Consider the following 20444-nt stretch of genomic DNA (forward strand, 5'->3'; position numbering starts at 1 on the left):
AGGTGCAGAGAGGTGAAGGAATTTTCCTGAGGTCACACATCTGGTAAGTGGTTGAACTAGGATTTGAACAGCTGGTACGTGGCAGAACTAGGATTTGAAACCAGGAAGTCTGGCTCTGGCACCTGTGACTTGTAGCCACTGTGCTAACATCAGAACAGCATCCTATACGTGTATAAAAGATATCTGATAACACTGGTTGCCTCCAGATGGAATCTTTGCCTTTATATGCCTTTGTACCTTTGAATTTTGAACCATCTGAATGTATTACCCATTTTTTAAAAATTTTAATGGTAGTTGATTTACAATGTTGTGTTAGTTTCAGGTGTACAGCAAAGTGATTCAGTTATACATATACCTATTCTTTTTTTCAGATTTTTCCCCATATAGATTGTTACAGAATATTGAGTAGAGTTCCCTGTGCTATACAGTAGGCCCTTGTTGATTATTTTATATATTGTATGTCTATTTTTTAAAAACACACACTCAAATTCACACAAATATGTAATGGGCACTTTCCAGTTACTGCCCTTTTAGGGGAAGAGCATGGGTTTTGACATTCAGTTGCTTGAATGTGAATCCTACCTCTAATATTTGTTCCTGTGTGACTTGGGACAGGTAAGATACTTGAAAATGGTACTTACAGGATTGTTGCGCTGATGAAACAAGATCATCACTGTAATACATTTAGCACCGGGCACAATACATGGTTCATTTTATCTTCTACACATCTCCGGAATCTACTCACTTCTCACCATCTCCTCTGCCACCTCCCCTGGCTAAGGCAACCATCATTCCTGCCAATTTTAGCACCTCCAGTCTCTTCCCCTCCCTTCTGTTTTCAGCACAGCCGTCAGAGCATCTATTTAAAATGCAGAGTTAACTATGTCACCACCCTGCTCAAATCCCTCCCCTGGCTTCCCTACTGCTTTCCGGAAAAATTCCAGGGGTTAGAGCCTGGCATTCAAGGGTCCACATCCTCTGGCCTCAGGTGGCTTGTCCCACCCTATCCCTCAACAATCTCCTTTTTTCACTCTTGTTTCCATGCCCATGACTTACTTTCCCCTGTACACCAGCCCAACCACTCCGAGCCTTTGTTTCCAGACCCAGCACAACTCTATATATTCCGAGTCCTAGTCTCCAATTCTGGCTTCCCTCAAATTTCAGCCCTGGCTCGATTGATACCCGTTGTTACCAGTGAGAAACCCCAGCTCGGAGAGCTGGGAGGAGACCTTAGGTCAGATCCTCCCCAGGGAGGGCCCCATCCAGTGCCACTTCCAACACTACTTCCCATTCCTTTGGAGTGGGGATGGCCACCACTTCTTCTTTTTATTATTTTTTTATTTTTGTCTTTTTAAGGCCACACCCGTGGCATATGGAAGTTCCTAGGCTAGGGGTTGAACCGGAGCTGCAGCTGCCAGCCTACACCACAACCTCCACCAGCAGTGCACGGCAACGCCGGATCCTTAACCCACAGAGCGAGGCCAGGGATCAAACTTGCATCCTCATGGATCCTAGGTGGGTTCATAACCTGCTGAGCCACAACAGGAACTCCCCTGACTACCACTTTGGACAAGCCCTATCACATGTCTAAGCCAGCTCCATTTGTGCGGAGGGAAAGCCAGAATAGCGCCTGGCACAAAATAAATGCCTGGAGTTCCTGTCGTGGCTCAGTGGTAACGAACCCGACTGCGATCCATGAGGAAGCAGGTTCAATCCCTGGCCTCGCTCAGTGGGTTAAGGATCCAGCGTTGCCATGAGCTCTGGTGTAGGTTGCAGATGAAGCTCAGATCCCACATTTCTGTGGCTGCGGCGTGGGCCAGCAGCTGTGGCTCCGATTCAGCCGCTAGCCAGGGAACCTCCATATGCTGAGGGGATGGCCCTAAAAAGACAAATAAAATAAAATAAAAATAAATGCCTGAAAAACTTGCACTAAATGAATGAGATCCCAAAGGTCGGGTGATGACTAAGGTGGGGCAAGAAACAGAAAGAGGATCTCTGGGGGCTCGGGGCTGGGGTAGTTGGTCTTCAGAGAGTCAGCTGGGCCCTGAGTGGGTTCCTACAGGCTAAGAGCCTTGCCCTTTGCTGTCACCCATGTCTTCTACCCACAGATTCAGATTTCCTTTTTGTCAGGCAGAAGCAGGGAGGTAGGAGACAGGGTGATCCCATCGTAGCCTCCCTGACATTCCTGAAGCTGTCAGAGGACCTCTCTGCTTAAGACACATCACATGCCAGACTAATTCTAACCTCCAGGCCTTTCTACTGGCAAGATTCTCCTGGAGGTTTCCTTGTCCTTTCCCTTCCAGCCATCTGCCCTGCCTCAGTCTGATCTGCCTGACCCCTAAGTGGAATCTCTGCCTTTCCCCCAAGCCCCTATCCAAGCCCCCACGCATCCTCTCTCTCCACGGTCTTTCATCTCTGTCCAGCACCCTCCCTTCCCCCACCACCTCCACTCTGTCTCCAGCTTTTTTTGGCTGCTGTCTCTTCCTCCTCCTCCTCCTCCTCCCTCCTTCCCTGACGCTGAATAATCAGGCCTGGCTGTCCTGGTTTCTGGAAATACCCATGTGTGGGCAGTGGCTCAGGGCTGAAACGGGATGGATGGATGGATGGATGGATGGATGGATGGATGGATCGGGGCTGCTGGGTGGCCCCAGGCCTCCAGGGCAAAGACACCAAAATCCAGGGGTGTGGTCCATGCCTGTCTCCTTCCAAGGAAGGGAGGATTGGAGGTTTACTGAGCAGTAGGGGAGAGGTGGGAATTCAGAGGGCATGGACGCAGGCCATCTCGTCTCCCAGGTCCTCCTCATCAAAGCGGGAGAGGATGGACTCCTCATCACTATAAAGGGAGCTGGTCCCCTGTGCCAGCAGGTCACTCGCGGCACTGTCCATCTCGTCCAGTGTCAGGCGACATGCATCTGCAATCTCCTGCTTGGCCAGAGCCACGAAGCGTGGGTCGCGGGCAAAGAGGCCCAGTCCCTCGGAGATGAGCACCTGGGGGGCACAGAGGAGGTCGATGTTGACAGAGGGCCCAGCATGGAGTTGCTGCAGCGTGTGAAAAGGGGCCGTGTGGATGAATGATGAACCCATGAGGACATGCAGGGAGGTCAGTGGAAGCACACATCATGCTGAGCAGAAGTCGCCGAGCAAAGTGATGGCTATGCGTGCAGCACAGACTGGAGACCCCTTTCCCCGCCTTCCCAAGCTCCCCTCTCCCCCCTTTCTCTCCCATCCCTCCTGCCCCCTCCCTCTCTGGACTTACGGCCTCCACCAGGCTGTCAGCGCTGCCCCTTTTGCCATGGCCGGGGTCCGGGTGGGTTCCAGGCACGGGCAGACAGGTGAAAGTGCGAAGTGGACCACTGGATTTGCCGAGGTATCCCTCTCCGGCTGCACCCTCCTCCACCAATAACAGTGGGGCATATAGAAGCCGGCCCCGCTGAGGAGGGGTGGCCCAGGAGCCCTGGACCAAAATAAACATCAGGGACATAGTGATTGAAAGGGTCAGGTATGAGGATCCAGGATTCACTCCTCTGCCTCCCTCTTACCCCTCCCCCAAACACACCTGTAATTAAGTCCAATGGGTATAAATCAGACTTGAGTTTATTTCAGAGCAGAGAAGATCTGGGTTTATTTATTTTTTCTTTTTTGGCTGCCCCGCAGCATATGGAGCTCCCAGGCCAGGGATCAGATCTGAGCCAAAGGTGAGACCTGAGCCACCGCTGTGGCAACATCAGATCCTTAACCCACTGTGCTGGGCCAGGGATCGACCTTGTGTCCCAGTGCTCCTAAGACGTGGCCATAGCGGGAACTCTGAGAAGGCCTGCATTTAAATCTCATCTCTGCCACTTACTAGCTGCGTGATCTTGGGTAAGCCTCTCTGGGTCTCAGTTTCCTCATCTGTCAACTGGGGCTAATAACAGTACCCACGTCACAGGTCCAGTGATGATTGTGTAAATGCCTATGTGCCCCTTTTTCAGAAAAGCCAGACTTGTAGTGTATTTGATAAATTCAGCCTAAGCTGCCCTTGCCCCTCCAGGCCTCAGCCCCCCTTTCCCACCTTACCTGTGCCCTGCTGGGCCCCGAGTTGCGCCCACGATAATAGGTGCCTGGGATGGGTAAATCCTCACAGCTGCCCTGTCGCCGCAGACACTGGATGGTGAAGGAAGGCTTTCGACCTTGGGGTACCGGGGGCAAAGACAAATGTCAGTGCCTCCCAAGCCCTCTGCCCTGATGGCCCTTGGTTGCGGGGTGGGGTGGGGGGGTCCCCAGGACCCATGCCCACTCTTTTTTTTTTTTGTCTTTTTGCCATTTCTAGGGCTGCACTCGCAGCATATGGAGGTCCCCAGGCTAGGGGTCAAATCAGAGCTACAGCTGTCGGCCTACACCACAGTCACAGCAACGCAGGATCCAAGCCGCGTCTGCAATCTACGCCACAGCTCATGGCAACGCCAGATCCTTAACCCACTGAGCCAGGCCAGGGATCAAACCCGCAACCTCATGGTTCCTAGTCGGATTTGTTAACCACTGAGCCACGAAGGGGAACTCCCCATGCCCACTCTTACCTGCCGGTGTCGGGGGTAGCAGACGACGTCGTGGTGCTTGGTGCCCATCCATGTATCTCTGGGGTCTGTGAGGTGGCACAAGGATGGGGCGTGGGGGACTCCCTGCCTGCTCATCTAGGTACGAGAGCCTGTTCGGAAGGGAGGGCTGGGGTGAGCTCAGACCTGGGCATGCGCAATGGGATGCCATCAGTCCTCCCCTCCCGCACATGGTTCATGGGCTCATCCTACGTGTCGTGGCCAGAGTGCTGGCTGGGGACTTCCTCTTGTTCATCCTGTTTCTCCTGCCCTTTGGTTCCTTTGGGCTGGGAACTTTCCTCTTCCGGAATGGTGAAAATGAGAACCCCAGAGCTTCTCCTGGGGAAAGTGGGGCAAGTTAAGTAGACCAGATCCCCCCCCCAGTATATGGCCCTGCACCCCCTGTTACCTCTCATCCCATGCTCCACCTTCTACAGAAACACTGGGCTCTAAGTTTTTTTTTTTTTAATTGGGAAAATTCAGATAACATAAGAATAACCTGTTATCATTCTAAAGCAGACATGGGCTTTATTATTATTAGTTTTTTGGCCACACCTGCAGCTCGTGGAAGTTCCTGGGTCAGGGGTGGAACCTGCACCATGGCAGTGGCTGGAGCCGCTGCCAGTGTCAATGCCGGGTCCTTAACCCCCTTCGCCACAAGGGAACTCCTACATTGGCTTTCTTTTAATATGTGTTTGTCTCATTGGAAGCACCCAAAGTTTTTAAAAAAATCAAAGTTGGCCTGTTGAGACACAGAAACTGAGCGTGTGTTGGGGGGTGGTGGTGAGGGGGTTGGCTGTAAAAGCTAGGTGTGACTTCATTTCATCCTCCCATCACCCCCATAAGGTAAGTGCTATCATCATCCCCCTTTCACTGGTGAGGAAATTGAGGACCACGGAAACTAAGTGACCAGCCCGAGGTCACCTAGAAAATGGCAGAGCTGGGATTTGAACTTAACCCCCCCGGAGTTCCCTTAGGGAGCAAAGGTTAAGGATCTGGCATTGTCACTGTAGGGGCTCAGGTCGCTGTTGTGGCAAGGGTTCGTTCTCTGGCCCAGGAACTTCCACATGCTGCAGGCGTGGCCAAAAAAATTAAAATATTAAAAAATTTTTTTTTAAATGAACTTGGAGTTCCTGTCGTGGCTCAGTGGTTAATGAATCCAACTAGGAACCATGAGGTTGCGGGTTTGATCCCTGGCCTCGCTCAGTGGGTTAAGGATCTGGTGTTGCCGTGAGCTGTGGTGTAGGTTGCAGATGCGGCTCTGATCCAGCGTTGTTGTGGCTGTGGCGTAGGTTGGTGGCTATAGCTCTGATTCGATCCCTAGCCTGGGAACCTCCATATGCCGGGGGTTCAGCCCTAAAAAGACAAAAGACAAAAAAAAATGAACTTACCCCCCCCATTTACCTCCACATTGTGTGTGTGTGTGTGTTTGCTGCACCTGCAGCGTGTGTTAGTTCCTGGGCCAGGGATCAAATCTGAGTCACAGCTGTAATCTGAGCTACAGCAGTGACAACGCTGGGTCATTAACCGCTAGGCCACCTGGGAACTCCATCACGTGCTTTCTTTTTCTTTTTCGCCTTTTAGGGCCGCAACAGTAGCATATGGAGGTTCCCAGGCTAGGGGTCGAATCGGAGCTACAGCTGCCAGCCACAGCCACAGCCGTAGCAACACCAGATCCAGCTGCATCTGCAACCTACACCACAGCTCACAGCAATGCCGGATCCTTAATCCACTGAGCGAGGCCAGGGGTCGAACCTGCAACCTCAAGGTTCCTAGTCGGATTCATTTCCGCTGTGCCACAACTCCATCCTCATGTGCTTTTTTTTTTTTTTTTTGCATTAAGCTTTGCATTGCCTTTCTCATATCAATCTCTTATTATTCTCTGTTCCCACCCGAGCCCTTGAATCTCCTCCATCCTTCCCAAATTTTGAAGGCCCTCTTACGCTCCCTCAACCGCCCCCTGAAGTACCCCCATCCCTGTTTTCCCCCAGACCATCGGCCATACCTGTGGGCATGGGACCCAGCCTGGGGCACACTGGGCTGTCTGGAGTTGAGAGCCCCCCCATCATCATCACTGGGTCCAAGGGAGAGTGAATCTGGAGGTTTGTCTCCGGCAGGCAGAGACACAGAAATCACAGAGCTCCGGCGGGATGGGGGCTGGGAGCCCACGGAGGCCTGTGGAAATCACAGGGCTGAGCTTTGCATCCAGGTTATATCTAAGTCACTTGGTCAAATGGTGTGTCTCCAGTGAGCTCCCCAGGGACTGACTCTGGGCCTTACCCTCCAACGGGGGGGTGGGGGGGTGCCCAACAAACACTTGTCTGTTGGAGTTCCTGTTGCGCTCAGCAGTAACAAGCCCAACAGGGATCCATGAGAACGCAGGTTGGATCCCTAGCCTCACTCAGTGGGTTAAGGATCTGGCGTTGCCATGAGCTGTGGTGTATGTCGCAGACGCGGCTCGAATCCCAGCAGCTGTAGCACGGATTGGACCCCTAGCCTGGGAACTTCCATATGCCGCGAGTGTGGCCTTAAAAAGCCAACAACCAACCAAAAACCCACTTGCAGGGGCAGTATGGAAGTCGCTTGGGAGTTGAGGGGGGCTATTTTACAATCAAAAGTTCCTTGGGGGAGGAGTTCCCGTCGTAGCTCAGTGGTTAACGAATCCAACTAGGAACCATGAGGTTGTGGGTTCGCTCCCTAGCCTTGCTCAGCGGGTTAAGGATCCGGCGTTGCCTTGAGCTGTGGTGTAGGTTGCAGACACAGCTCAGATCTGGCGGTGCTGTGGCTGTGGTGTAGGCTGGCGGCTACAGCTCGGATTAGACCCTTAGCCTGGGAACCTCCATATGCCATGGGAGTGGCCCTAGAAAAGGCAAAAAGACAAAAAAAAAAAAAAGAGTTCCTGGGCGAGCGAAAGCTTATTGTCCTTACTTTGTACGTTTCTGGGTCCTTCTCCTCTTCCTCCTCCTCTCCTTCCTGTCCCTCTTCCCCCTCCTCCTCATCTGTGTCACAAGTGAGGGCCTGCCGGATCTCAGGACCCAGGTCTTGCAGGCTCCTCAGACCAGCCTGTGGGGAGGCGGGGGTGGAAAAACGGGGGAGCGGGCATCTCAGGGTCTAAAACTTTTCTGGCCCTGAGTAGGAGTGTGGGGTGGTGGAAGGCGCCCCACAGCCACCCCTGACCCTCTGGTGGGTCCTGCGACCTCAGTTTCCTCATCTGTGACATGGGCTCCATGAGCTCGAGCAGGCAGTCAGCCTCAGCCACAGCGCTCCCACATACCCCCCACCCATCCCAGGCCCTGCTCCCAGGACCTGAAGGGCAGAGGACGTGCTTGGGGGGGCCTCCGTGCCTAGCAGCCCCTTTTCTTTCCTCCGCCGGAATTTGCGGAAATAGTCCTGGATCAGGAATGTGGCGTAGAATTTGCCCACGGTAACCTCCTCCTCTGGGGGCAAGGGAGAGGAGGCAAGGTCACTCAGGAGTCCTTGGCTCCCCCCCTCCCCCCCACCCAACCCTCCGCACGGACTCCGCCTCCCCGCTCCCCTCCCTCTCCAGCTCGTGCTGGTTTGGCAATGGTGAGCAATCATCGACATTCAGAGGCGGGCTTAAAGACCTGGGGTGGGGCTAGCTCACCGTCAGCCGGCGGAATGACCTCATCGAGCAGCTTTTGCTTCATCCGCTTCCAGATCTTTTTGATGACAATCCGCAGCTCCTGATTGGCTTGCTCCAGGTTCCCTGCATTGGGAGAGGATGTGAGGCATGAGCCAATGGGAAGAGCCCTTCACGGCCACGCCCTCACTGTCGGAGGGGGCTTACCAAGCTTCTACCGCAGCCACACACCGGCCCCACTGGACCGATGGGAAAACAAGCCTGGAGAAGACAAAGTCACCTAGGTTGGGGTCCAGAGCCAGGAGTGGGACCCATCCCTTAATTGATTTGCTCCTGGCATTTTCCCCAGGGACGTCCCACTCCGGCCCCTCCCCCTCCTCCCCCGCACACCTTCGGTCTTGATCTTCAGGGATGTCCGAACCAGGGCAAAGAGTGTGGCGTTGAATGTCACTGTCCCATCTGAGCTGAGAGGCATGTTCATCGCCACGAGTCTCTGCGCACATCGGGGAGAGAAGACCCACTTTGGGCAAAGGCTAGGGATTCAGGCACGAATGCCCAAGGGCAGAAACCTTTGAGGATTGCCACCAAACACCCCTCCCCACCCAAGGCAAGGTTCCTGCCCACCCCCGCTGGTTCCTGCCCACGTCCTTTCAGAGGTGGTGGTGGGCAGGTGCACAGACCTTGCAGGCCACTCGGTGTGGGCATAGCTTCCCGAATCCCAGGGGGGGTTGGATGCGTCTCAGCAGGGCAACCACATCCAGGTGTTTGATGCGGCCTCTGGGGAAGGTGGGGAGTGGACTGGGTTGGAGGTACCCCCTCGAGTCCTTTCTCAAGGCCCTACCAGATCATCCCTCCCTTCCCCCGCCAACACCCCCAGAGCCGGCCAGGGAAGGGCATCTACTGACTGGGTAACGAGAGGCACGGGTCAGGTTCTGGGGTTAGAGGACCATGTGAGGCAATGCATGATCCTCTGGAATCCCAGGGATGGGGTTAGAGGGCGTACTTGGCCCCAGGGTCATATTCAGACCAGATCCTCTTGAATTCATCAAGGTGATGGGGGCCCAGGATGGACCAGTCTCTGGTCAGATAATCAAAGTTGTCCATAATCACAGCCACAAAGAGGTTTATGATCTGTGGGCCAGCAAGTAGGGGAGGTTAGGCGAAGGGCACAGCAGGGTGTGGGGGTTGGTAGGAGGACGAAGGAAGCTTATATGGGCACCGAGTCCCAAGTCCCTGGTTTGATCTGGTCGTCAGGCCAGCCCTGTCAACCACTCTGAAGATCTGGGGCCCTGCCCTAATCCCCAGACCCCGAAGGGCCAGCCCCCAGGGCAGTGGGGGTGGTTGCGGGGAAATGGTCCTTACCAGGAAGGCACAGAGCATGAAGAAGCTGATAAAATAGGCGATGGCAAAATTGCTACCACAGCTAAACTCCTCACCAGGGCCATAGTCAGATTCGGGGTCACACCGGCTCCCAGGAAGGCTGGCAAGCATTATCTCCTGCCATGCCTCACCAGTAGCACACCTAGGGGTCATACAGGGGTGCCATCGTGGAGTAGAGGCTATAAAGTCATGACAAAGGACATTATGGGGGCTGGAAGGGTGAGGAGATGATCTGCTTCTTGCCAGGGGCTACACCTGGCAAAGATAGCATTTCAAGATTTTTTTTTTTGTCTTTTTCTAGGGCCACACCTGCAGAATATGGAGGTTCCCAGGCTAGGGGTCTAATCGGAGCTGTAGCCGCCGGCCTACACCACAGCCACAGCCACAGTCACAGCCATAGCCACACGGGATCCGAGCTGCGTCTACGACCTATACCACAGATCATGGCAATGCCGGATCCTTAACCCACTGAGAGAGGCCAGGAATTGAACCTGAAACCTCATGGGTCCTGGTCAGATTTGTTAACCACTAAGCCATGATAAGAACTCCACATTTCAATATTTTAAAAGCTGGTACGTGGAATTTCTGTCATGGCTCAGTGGTTAACAAACCCAACTAGCATCCATGAGGATGTGTGTTCGATCCCTGGCCTCGCTCAGTGGGTTAAGGATCTGGCATTGCCGTGAGCTGTGGTATAGGTCATGGACGTGACTTGGATCCCACGTGGCTGTGGCTGTGGCGTAGGCCAGTGGCTATAGCTCTGATTGGACCCCTAGCCTGGGAGCCTCCATATGCCACGGGTGTGGCCCTAAAAAGACAAAAGACAAAAAAAAAAAAAAAGCTGGTATGACCGTGTTGATGATGGTAATGTTTGAATTTTATAGATGGGATGTTGAGCCCTATGAAGGGGATACATCTTGCAGCCAGAAAAAGGATGGCTGAAGATAGAATATTCTTTTGTCTTTTTCTTTTTCTTTTTTTTTTTTTTTTGGTCTTTTTCTAGGGCTGCACCCACAGCATATGGAGGTTCCCAGGCTAGGAGTCCAATCGGAGCTGTAGCCACTGGCCTACACCACAGCCACAGCCATTCGGGATCTGAGCCGCGTCTGCGACCTACACCACAGCTCACGGCAATGCCGGATCCTTAACCCACTGAGCCAGGCCAGGGATCGAACCTGCCACCTCATGATTCCTAGTCGGATTTGTTAACCACTGAGCCACGATGGGAACTCCAAGGATAGAATATTCTGAAAGAACACAGCCAGAAAATGTCTCAGGCAATATGGCACTGCATGCTTTTTTTTTTTTTTTTAGGGCCAAACCCATGGCATATGGAAGTTCCCAGGCTAGGAGTCGAATCGGAGCTGCAGCTGCCAGCCTACACCACAGCTCACGGCAATGCTGGATCCTTAACCCACTGAGCAAGGCCAGGGATCAAACCCACACCCTCATGGATACTAGTTGGGTTCTTAACCACTAAGCCAGGACAGGAGCTCTATATACCAGCTTTTAAAATATTGAAATGCTATCTTTGCCAGGTGAAGCCCCTGGCAAGAAGCATTTCATCTCGTTACCCTCACCAGCCCCATGGATACTTGTCAGGTTAGTAACCCACTGAGCCATGGTGGGAACTCCCTGGAGCCCCACGCTGCCCTATTACTTCCTCAGCTCAGGCACTCTGGAACACAGAGAGGATGTGTGGGCACCCAAGAGCATGCTAGGGATCAAAGTAGCAGGGGAGGAGGACATAGGTCACCTGAACAAAAGCAGAACAGCCTGTGGAAAGGTCTGGAAATTGTTGTTTCGGTTAATTTGTGTGCCATCCTGAAGAGCCACTTTGCCGAACATCTGTGGGCACATGGGGCTGTGTCAGAGGGGTGAACCTATGCCTCTCCAGGTTCACAACATCTATCACCCAGAGGAGCCTCTCCAGGTTCACAACATCTATCACCCAGAGGAGCCTCACAACACTGACAGGTAGGCATGGCTGACCCCATTTCACAGACGTATGGACTGACTCAGGGTCATCCAGCTTGTCTGAGTGTCTGTCTTTCCACCTCTACTTTGGGTGCATTTCCTACCTAACCCCATTCAGCAGAGGAGGGCCTGAGGGATGCTCCCTAGGGTCCCTACTTGCCTGCATCCCAATGACTGCATAAATGAAGAATATCATTGCGATGAGAAGAGCCACATAGGGCAAGGCCTATGGAGGTGGAGAGGAGGATAGATACTCAGGTCCAGCAGAGAACTGTCAGCCCCAGAATGCACTGCTCTCTCAAGCCTGGGCCGGTGAAGAGCTGTGGTCCATTCCCAAAGTGCCCATGACTTGCCAAGGTCTCCCAAACGTGGGCACAGTATTATATACAATAGAGTAAGGTCAACAAGGCCAAGACATGTTGGGAATTAAGAGCCCAGAAACGAGAGAAAACTGGAAATGATAAGATGTGGATGGGTATGGCATGCTGGAAGATGTAGTTCTGGGGGTGGTAGAAGGAGACACTGAGAGGTATGAGGTGGGGGTGAGGGGTGGACAAAGGAGTAGAGGGGGGGTTACCTGAAAGGACTTGATGAATGTCCAGAGTAACGTGCGAATCCCTTCCCCCTTACTGAGAAGCTTGACCAGCCGCATGACTCGGAAGAGGCGAAAGAAGGTGATGGAAATGCGGGAACTATCCTCAGAACTCTGGGGTTGGGTGGGTATGCTCAGTCCACATTTGCTCCCAGCCACTTCCCTGTCTCATGCTTTGTACCCCCCCCCCACACACACTGCCCCCAAATCCCTCAGAACCCAGGCCCCAGGGTGGTCAGGGAGCATTTCTAAGGAAGAAAGGAAAGGGGGGTAGGGGAGGAAAGAAGCAGAGAGTCCCTGTTGTAAGGTGAGGGGGTTACCTCGCCAAGGTGGCCACCGTTCTGAGGGGGATATTGCCAAAACAGAAGTGATGGAAGAGTTGATGAGATCACAGGCCCAAATGAACAAGGGGAGAAACGATGGAGCAGATGGAGGGGGACAGTGAATGGTAGAGTTATCATCCAAGGGATGATGAGGAAGGGTATGGATCAGGATAGATGAGGCAAATGTTGGTAATGAGAGTCATAGGGAGAGGAGAGGGCACAGGAGATGATGGAAGAGAGATATTGGAGTCAATGGAGGAAATGATGGAGCCAGTGGTTTCGTGAAGATGAGAGAACCGATGGAGGACCCAATGGAGAAGCCATTGATGGAGATATGGAACCAGCAGTATTGTCCATTGAGAACATGTAGTACCCAATGAAGGAGATGATGGAGTCAACGGTGCAGTCAGTGTTGATGACAGAGCCGTGAAAGATCCAGGGTTGGAGACGATGGTGGCGGTGGAGGAACCAAAGCCAATGAAGGAGTCAGAAGAGGTGATGGAGCCAAAGGAGCAGTTGGTATAGATGATGGGGCCCATGGAGGAGGATGAAGAGGCAATGAAGGAAATGATAAGAAATAATAGGAGAGTCATTTTAGGAGATGGTGGAGCCAGAGGATACCTTGCAAATGAATGAGGGGGAACTGGTAGAAGGGGGCTTTGGATAAACCCAACAGAGGCTCAGAAAGGATAGAGTTAGAGGGAGGAGCTCTGAGTCTCCAGGAGTGGGGTGGATGTGAGTGGGAACCACCTACGTGTGTGAAAGAAATCCCTGGGGCTGAGGTGGGGGAAGGTGGTTAGGGGGAGAGTGGGTTAGTGAAGAGGCCAGTTCTTACGTTGACTTCAGTAACAGCAATGTCCACTACGCTGCCCACCACGATAAGAGCATCAAATGTGTTCCAGGCATCAGTAAAGTAATGCTGTAAATGGGAGGAAAGGAGTGCCCTGTCTTCTCAGAACTAGCAAGCTAGGGTATGGGTCCAGGAGTTGGGGTGGGGACCACTGGGGAGGCAGGGCCTGGCTCGGACCACAGGATAGGGCTGCATCCTGAAGGTCCCTCTCCTCTCCCATGATTTCCTGGTTGCTGTTCCCGCCCCCAAACTCTGCAATGAGCTCTACCCTAAGGAATAGGTCCCGGGCTGGAGAGGTACCTTGGGTTTGAAGGCGATGATTTTGAGCACCATCTCAATAGTGAAGAGGCCAGTGAAGACCATGTTGAGGATGTCCATGGCATAGTTGAAGGGAGCAGTCTGCTCATAGTGCTGGGGGAGAAACTCAGGTGTGGGGAATGTCCTGAAGCTGAGACGACCCCTCCCCACCAAAGATTCTCTAGCTTGGACTGAGGTGAGTCTGAGCATGTGATAGCATTATGGGTTGGCCCAACCTCTCACACTCTCTGCCTCCCATTATGGATATTTCAAAGCCCAGTTCTTGAGTTCCTAATTTTCCTTGCAGCTAGTACTGACCAATGAGGCAGAAACATAAGTCTGCTGCTCCTTGGGCAGCTTCTGTGAAAAATATTTTTGGTTTCCAATAAAAGGCTCAAACAAAGAAAGTCCCTTGGTGTAGCCTTCCCTCCTTTTTTCCTGCCTTGAATGTGGTTTTGATGCCTGGAGCTGTGGCAGCCACTTTGTGACCATGAAGCAACAATCATGCGAATGAAGCCAACTTGCTAAGAATAGTGGAGCAGAAAGACAGATCCAGGATCCCTGATGAGCAATGAGCAAATAACCTACCTCTGCACTGCTTGTTATGTGAGGTAACTATCATATGTCATTGACTCCAGGATGCACATATTTTCACATTTTAGAATCTCTGAAATTGAGGTGCATCTCACAGTCAGTGGCAATTTACGATTGCCCCCTGCTGATTTTTTTTTCATATTCTTCCATCTCTGAAATCAGGAGGCAACTTATGATTATTGGCCTTAGATTTAAAGAAATATGGCACATGCCTTTAATGCTTAAGTCTATGTCAGTTGGGGTTTAGTTACTTGCAGCCTAAAGAATTCCTGATGGGTCCCAAGGAGGTGTGTGGACAAAATAGGGTCAGGCATACGACAGGGGTCAGGGTGGGGTGTTCAGACCTGCATGGCTAGAGCAACTGTGTTGAGCAGGATGAGCAGGAACATGAGATACTCGAAGGCAGCAGAGTTCACAGTGGCCCACACGCGATACTGATGTGGGTTCTTGGGGATGTAGCGGCGGAGTGGCTGGGCCTTGAGGGCATACTCTACGCATTGGCGCTGCATATGGGTACGAGGCAAGCGTGAGTGGTGGGGTCCCCAGGCAAGGAGGTGGGTGGGTGGGGGTTGGAGCTTCGGGGCTCAGGGGTCACCTGGTTCTTGTCTAGCTCACAGTCTTGGTATTCCTGCTCGCCCTGGGCACGGAAGGTGATGATGACGAAGCCCACAAAGATGTTCATCATGAAGAAGGCGATGATGATGATATAGACAATGAAGAACACTGAGATCTCCACGTGGTAGTTGTAGATGGGGCCCTTGTCCTCTGCATGTGCATCAATGGCCTTGTAGAGCAGCCTGAGGAGCCAGTGGGGGCAAGCGAGGGGATATTCCAGACCTCTCACACCTGCCCCCAGAGATCTTAGACACCCCCAGAATTTTCCCCAAAGATCCCCAAATCCACCTGAGACCTCCACACCTACCTCAAGAGATCCCCATCAGGCCCTCAAAGACCTCCAAATCCCTTACGTTCCCAGAGACCCTCCATTCTCCTCCAGCCATCCTGAGATTCCCAGGCAGCTCCCTGGAAGTCCCCTGAGATCTCTAACTCTCTCATCCCATCAACTTGAATTCCTTGCTCCATCACTCCCAAATGTCTTCAGCTGGTACTCTCAAAGATGTGGGCAGCCGTCTGCAAATCCCTGAATCTCCAGCTCCATCTCCTCTGAGACCTCCACCCAGTCCTCCTAGACGTCCATCTATTTTTTTTTTGTCTCTTTGTCTTTTTAGGGCCACACCCGTGGCATATGGAGGTTCCCAGGCTAGGGGTCAAATCAGAGCTGTAGCCGCCAGCCTACACCAGAGCCACAGAAATGCCAGATCCGAGCCGCTTTTGCGACCTACACCACAGCTCATGGCAACTCCGGATCCTTGACCCACTGAGCGAGGCCAGGGGTCCATCCCGCCACCTCATGGTTCCTAGTCTGATTCGTTAACCACTGAGCCACGATGGGAACTCCTAGACTTCCATCTACCTCAGAGACCTCGACCGAATTCTTGGAGGCTCCCCAACCCAGGTCACCAAAGCACCCCCAGCCAACTTCTGGGAGAGATCCCCACCTAGTCCTCTGATACACCCACCCATCCCCAGAAACCCCTATCCAGTCTCCAGAGACCTTGGTCACATCCCAAGATACCCTTCCACCCATCCTCAGGATAACCCAAACCAATCCTCTAGCGACTCCTGCCCAGTTCTCTGCCCATCCCCGGGGCCCTTGCCCTCACGCAGGCCAGCCTTCGAAGGTGGAGACCGTGAACAGGGCCATCATGGCTGAAAGGACATTGTCAAAGTTGAAATCGCTGTTGACCCAGAGCCGCTCCCGGACCAGGGGCCGTGACACATCTCCATCGGGGTACACCAGGAAGGAGCCCCTGTGGATGTTGCAGACATGCGGGGTGGGTGAGGAGGGGTGGGGAGCTGGGGAAAGGGGACTGGTGTCTCCGGTATGGGCATAGTGGTGGAGGGCATCGTGGTGGAGCTGGAGAGCCTGGGTTCCAATCCTGCCCTTCCATTTACTGGCTGGATGACCTTGGGCATTTAATCTTTGTGCTTCAGGGTTTTTTGTTTTTTTTTTTTCCATTTATGAAATAAGGATAATGACAGAATGCATTTCCTGCCTTGTTATAGGGATGAATTTTTTTCTGTCTTTTTGTCTTTTTAGGGCTGCACCCACAGCATATGGAGGTTCCCAGGCTAGGGGTCCAATCAGAGCTGCAGCCTCTGGGCTAAGGCCACAGCCACAGAAACTTGGGATTTGAGCCGTGTCTGTTACCTACACCACAGCTCACGGCAAAGTCGGATCCTCAACCCACTGAGTGAGGCCAGGGATTGAACCCGGATCCTCATGGTGCTAGTCAGGTTCGTTAACTGCTGAGCCACGATGGGAACTCCTATAAGGATCAACTTTATCGGTCATTGAGAATGGTGTCTGGCACATTGTCGGTACCATATATGTTAGCTAGCATCAGCATCCGCATCATCATTGCCCTCCAGGAAAACGTAATGCCTTTATTTATTTATTTATTTATTTATTTATTTATTTATTTATTATTTGGTCTTTCTGGGCCACACCCTCGGCACATGGAGGTTCCCAGGCTAGGGGTTGAATCGGAGCTACAGCTGCTGGCCTACACCACAGCCACAGCAACGCCAGACCCGAGCCGCATCTGTGACCTATAGCAAGGCTCACGGCAACGCTGGATCCTTAACCCACTGAGTGAGGCCAGAGACCAAACCAGTGTCCTCATCGATACTAGTTGGGTTCCATACCACTGAGCCACAATGGGCATTTCCGAAAAAGTAATGCTAATAAAAGCCAACATTTACCAGCACCAAGCATATGCCAGGCACTGAGCTAGGCTTTATAGGTAGTAATTTTACATTGTAGTATGTGCTCCGTGTAGTAACTCATTTACTCCTCCCAACAACTTTGCAAGGTCCACACTCTTTTTACCCCCTTTTTTCTTTTTGTCTTTTTAGGGCCGCACCCAAGGCATGTGGAAGTTCCCAGGCTAGGGGTCAAATCAGAGCTACAGCTGTTGGCCTACACCACAGCCACAGCAATGCCAGATCCCTAACCCACTGAATGAGGCCAGGGATCGAACCCGCAACCTCGTGGTTCCTAGTTGGATTCGTTTCCGCTGTGCCATGACAGGAACTCCACCCCCCACTTTTCAACTGAGGAAAATAGGGTTCAGCAAGGTGAAACACCCCCGGTCTCAAGAGATGAATTTCAACCAGGAACATCTGATTTCAGTTAACTATTACCCTCTACAGGCATCTCAAGGTGGAAGCTGGGGACTTAGTGGGTGGGATGGGAATTTCTGGGGAGTCTGGAGTGTAGAGAGGGGGTTTGGGGAGGTATCAGGGGACCTCTTAGGGACTGATGAGATTTGAGGGTCTTTGCAGTTCTTGGGAGAGTTCTGGGGGTGTATTTTGGGAACTTGAGGAATTCTGGCATCTTGGGGGGCAGGGCTTGATAAAATCTAGGGGGATCTACAGTTCTTGGGTGAAAGCTCTAGGGGGTTTTGGAGGCCTGGGTGACATCTAGGGGCCTCTTGGGACTTTTGGGAGAGGTCCTGGGCTCCGTGGAGGGCGGGGTTTCGGGCACTCACTTGCATTCTTGGGGTGTGTGTTTGGCCTCATCGGTGCAACTGTAGAATTTCCCCTGCAGGAAGGATATTTGTCAAGCAGCACGCCGTTCATCCCCCTGCCCCCACCCCGGCCTTGACTCATGCCTGGGCCTCCCGCCAGGGTTTCCTCCTACCTTGAAGAGCTGCACGCCAATGCAGGCGAACATGAATTGCAGGAGTGTGGTCACGATCATGATATTCCCGATGGTCCTGATGGCTACGAACACACACTGCACCACGTGCTGCAGGCACCCACACATACAGCTCCTGGATACCGCAGGCCATGGCGGCCCCGGGGCAGGGACTCGGGGCAGGGACTCTGGGCAGGGAGAGCGCTCAGGGACTTGGATTGGGAATATGTGGTCTTGGCTGAGGGACTATGTGTGGTCAGGGACACGTGGTCATGGGCAGGGGTGTGGGCACCAACCAGAAATAAGTGTTTGCCAGGCAGGGGTCTGTGGCCACACGTGACGTGGATCCCACTAGTGTGTGGCCTTTGCTAAAGAATGTGTGGTCACTTGTAAGGAACACGGGATCAGGCCATGTGGCCAGTGGTCAGGGGCCATGTGGTTATATATTGGATCTAAGCTCTGAGGTCATGTGTCACCGCACGTGGCCGATCTGATCTGGGATCCGGGCCCCCAGGGCGGGGCCGGGACTGGGTCCCGAGGATTTGGGTGGAGCGGGGTTACCTTGAGTCCTTTGGCTCTGTTGATGGCTCGGAGAGGCCGCAGTACTCGGAGTACTCGCAGAATCTTCACCACCGAGATGGCGCTGGAGCTGGGGAGGGGGCAGTCCTCAGGCCATGGCCCGGGGCCTGGCTTTGGCTCTGGGAGGAATGGGGTGGGCAGAGCCTCACTCACTGGATGCCAAAGGAGATGAGGGACACGCTGACCACCAGCAGATCCAACAGATTGAACCAGCTACGGCAGAAGGAGCCACGGTGCAGGAAAGCCCCGAACACTGTCATCTGGGGGTGGGGTGGGAGAAGGACATCGGGTAAGATAGATCCCAGAGCCAGGGATAGAGAGGGGAGTTGGCGGTGGATACAGGAGAGGTGGGCTGCAGCGGGCTGGGGAGTAGGTTGGGGCAACTGGGAGTATGATGAGGGGGGTGCCCACTAGTCACCTTCAGTAGAATCTCCACAGTGAAAATGGAGGTGAAGGCATAATCGAAGTACCCCAGAATCTGGGGAAAGAGAAAGAGCCATCGAGTCATGGCTGAGGGGGATCCTAGGTGTGGGTACCCGCTCACTAAGTTTTGCTGCCCCTCTCTTCCCCCCCTCCTCCCCTCCCTGTCTCTCTTTCTCTCTCTCTCATCACCATCAAAGATTTCTCTACAAGGCAAAAGCCTTGGCCATCAGAAGGACAAAGCCTGAGGAGTTCCCACTGTGGCTCAGCAGGTTACGAACTCGACTAGTATCCATGAGGATGAGGGTTCGATCCCTGGCCCGCTGAGAGGGTTAAGGATTTGGTGTTGCCGTGAGCGCAGCATAGGTCACAGATGCGGCTCAGATCACATGTTGCTAGGAACTGTGGCGTAGGCTGGCAGCTGTAGCTCCGATTCGACCCCTAGCCTGGGAACTTCCATATGCCACAGTTGCGGTCTTAAGAAAGCAAAAAAGAAGAAGGAGCAGGAGCTGGAGCAGAAGCAGAAGAACAAGAAAAAGAAGAAGAATGGGGAGGTGGGGAGGGGGAGAGGGAGGGAGGAGGAGGAGGAGGGAGGAGGAAGGGGAGGGAGGAGGAGGGGGAGGGGATGGGAGGGGAGGAAGAAGAAGAAGAAGAAGAAAGGAAGACAAAGCTTGAGATTTGGGCTCCTCTGCCTTTACCCAGCTACACGGGCATCCTTCCTCTGTTCAACCTCTGAGCACAGCTTCCTCCTCGGCCAGATACTGATCACCTCCCTGGCACCTCCCCAAGCATGTTGCACATACAGTAAAGGCTGGCGCTGCAGCAGCTGCCCTTATCGCACCTCTCTCTCTGCCCGACTAGGGGTCTTCCCCCTGCATCTACCCTGGCCCAGCCTGTGCCCAGTCGGACACCCCCAGGAGTGTCCCCCAAGCCCCTAGCCCAAAACTCACATGGTTGCGGAAAGAGTGGGCTCGGATGGGGTCCTCAGCGGCCAGGGACACACTGCTGAGGATGATGAACACCAGGATGAGATTGGTGAAGATGTGATGGTGGATGAGGGTGTGGCAGGCCTTCCTCAGCCTGGGGAGTGGACAATGGGCCATGGTTAGGACTCGGGGCCACAAAGTGGACCCAGGGAGCCCAAAGATACATCATGGGCCCTGTGGCATCAGGCCATGCCCCCCACCCTGGATCTCCCCCCCCCCGACCCCAGCGCCTCTTGCGCTCCCCCACCCCACCCCCCGCATATTCCCAGCACTCACGGGTTGGTTTGGCTGAGGCAGAAGAAGGCGCTGCCCTCAGGGATGGGTACCACCTTCTCCTTGGGTACAACTTCCTGCAGGAGTTCCACATGCCCTGCACCCCCTTCCTCCTCTTCCTCTTCCTCCTCCTCCTCCTCCTCTTCCTCCTCTTCCTCCATGCCTGGCAGCCGTAGATCCAAAGAGGGAGAAGTAACTGAGAAAATGCATAGGAGTTCCCGTCGTGGCTCAGTGGTTA

General features: G+C 53.3%; 1 protein-coding gene across 1 annotated transcript in view; it reads right to left on the reverse strand.

Moving 5' to 3' along the window:
* Positions 1–2468: 2468 nt before the first annotated feature.
* CACNA1F (calcium voltage-gated channel subunit alpha1 F) overlaps positions 2469–20444 on the reverse strand; it is a 32359-nt gene continuing 14383 nt past the window's right edge. Inside the window, exons 20-48 of the mRNA XM_047765388.1 lie at positions 20210–20369; positions 19898–20027; positions 18946–19005; positions 18681–18787; positions 18510–18597; positions 17952–18059; positions 17800–17852; positions 15910–16056; positions 14781–14982; positions 14530–14688; positions 13595–13705; positions 13280–13363; positions 12442–12462; positions 12107–12235; positions 11690–11755; positions 11309–11400; positions 9535–9694; positions 9176–9303; positions 8853–8949; positions 8563–8665; positions 8197–8298; positions 7878–8008; positions 7500–7634; positions 6577–6746; positions 4785–4910; positions 4557–4684; positions 4057–4169; positions 3257–3454; positions 2469–2988 (exon numbers count right to left, since the gene is read on the reverse strand). Coding sequence (XP_047621344.1) covers positions 2758–2988; positions 3257–3454; positions 4057–4169; positions 4557–4684; positions 4785–4910; positions 6577–6746; positions 7500–7634; positions 7878–8008; positions 8197–8298; positions 8563–8665; positions 8853–8949; positions 9176–9303; positions 9535–9694; positions 11309–11400; positions 11690–11755; positions 12107–12235; positions 12442–12462; positions 13280–13363; positions 13595–13705; positions 14530–14688; positions 14781–14982; positions 15910–16056; positions 17800–17852; positions 17952–18059; positions 18510–18597; positions 18681–18787; positions 18946–19005; positions 19898–20027; positions 20210–20369 — 3539 coding nt within the window. The 3' untranslated portion in view covers positions 2469–2757. The remainder of the gene's footprint in view (positions 2989–3256; positions 3455–4056; positions 4170–4556; positions 4685–4784; positions 4911–6576; positions 6747–7499; positions 7635–7877; positions 8009–8196; positions 8299–8562; positions 8666–8852; positions 8950–9175; positions 9304–9534; positions 9695–11308; positions 11401–11689; positions 11756–12106; positions 12236–12441; positions 12463–13279; positions 13364–13594; positions 13706–14529; positions 14689–14780; positions 14983–15909; positions 16057–17799; positions 17853–17951; positions 18060–18509; positions 18598–18680; positions 18788–18945; positions 19006–19897; positions 20028–20209; positions 20370–20444) is intronic.

This window comes from Phacochoerus africanus, chromosome X, assembly GCF_016906955.1.
Source record: "Phacochoerus africanus isolate WHEZ1 chromosome X, ROS_Pafr_v1, whole genome shotgun sequence".
NCBI lineage: Eukaryota > Metazoa > Chordata > Mammalia > Artiodactyla > Suidae > Phacochoerus > Phacochoerus africanus.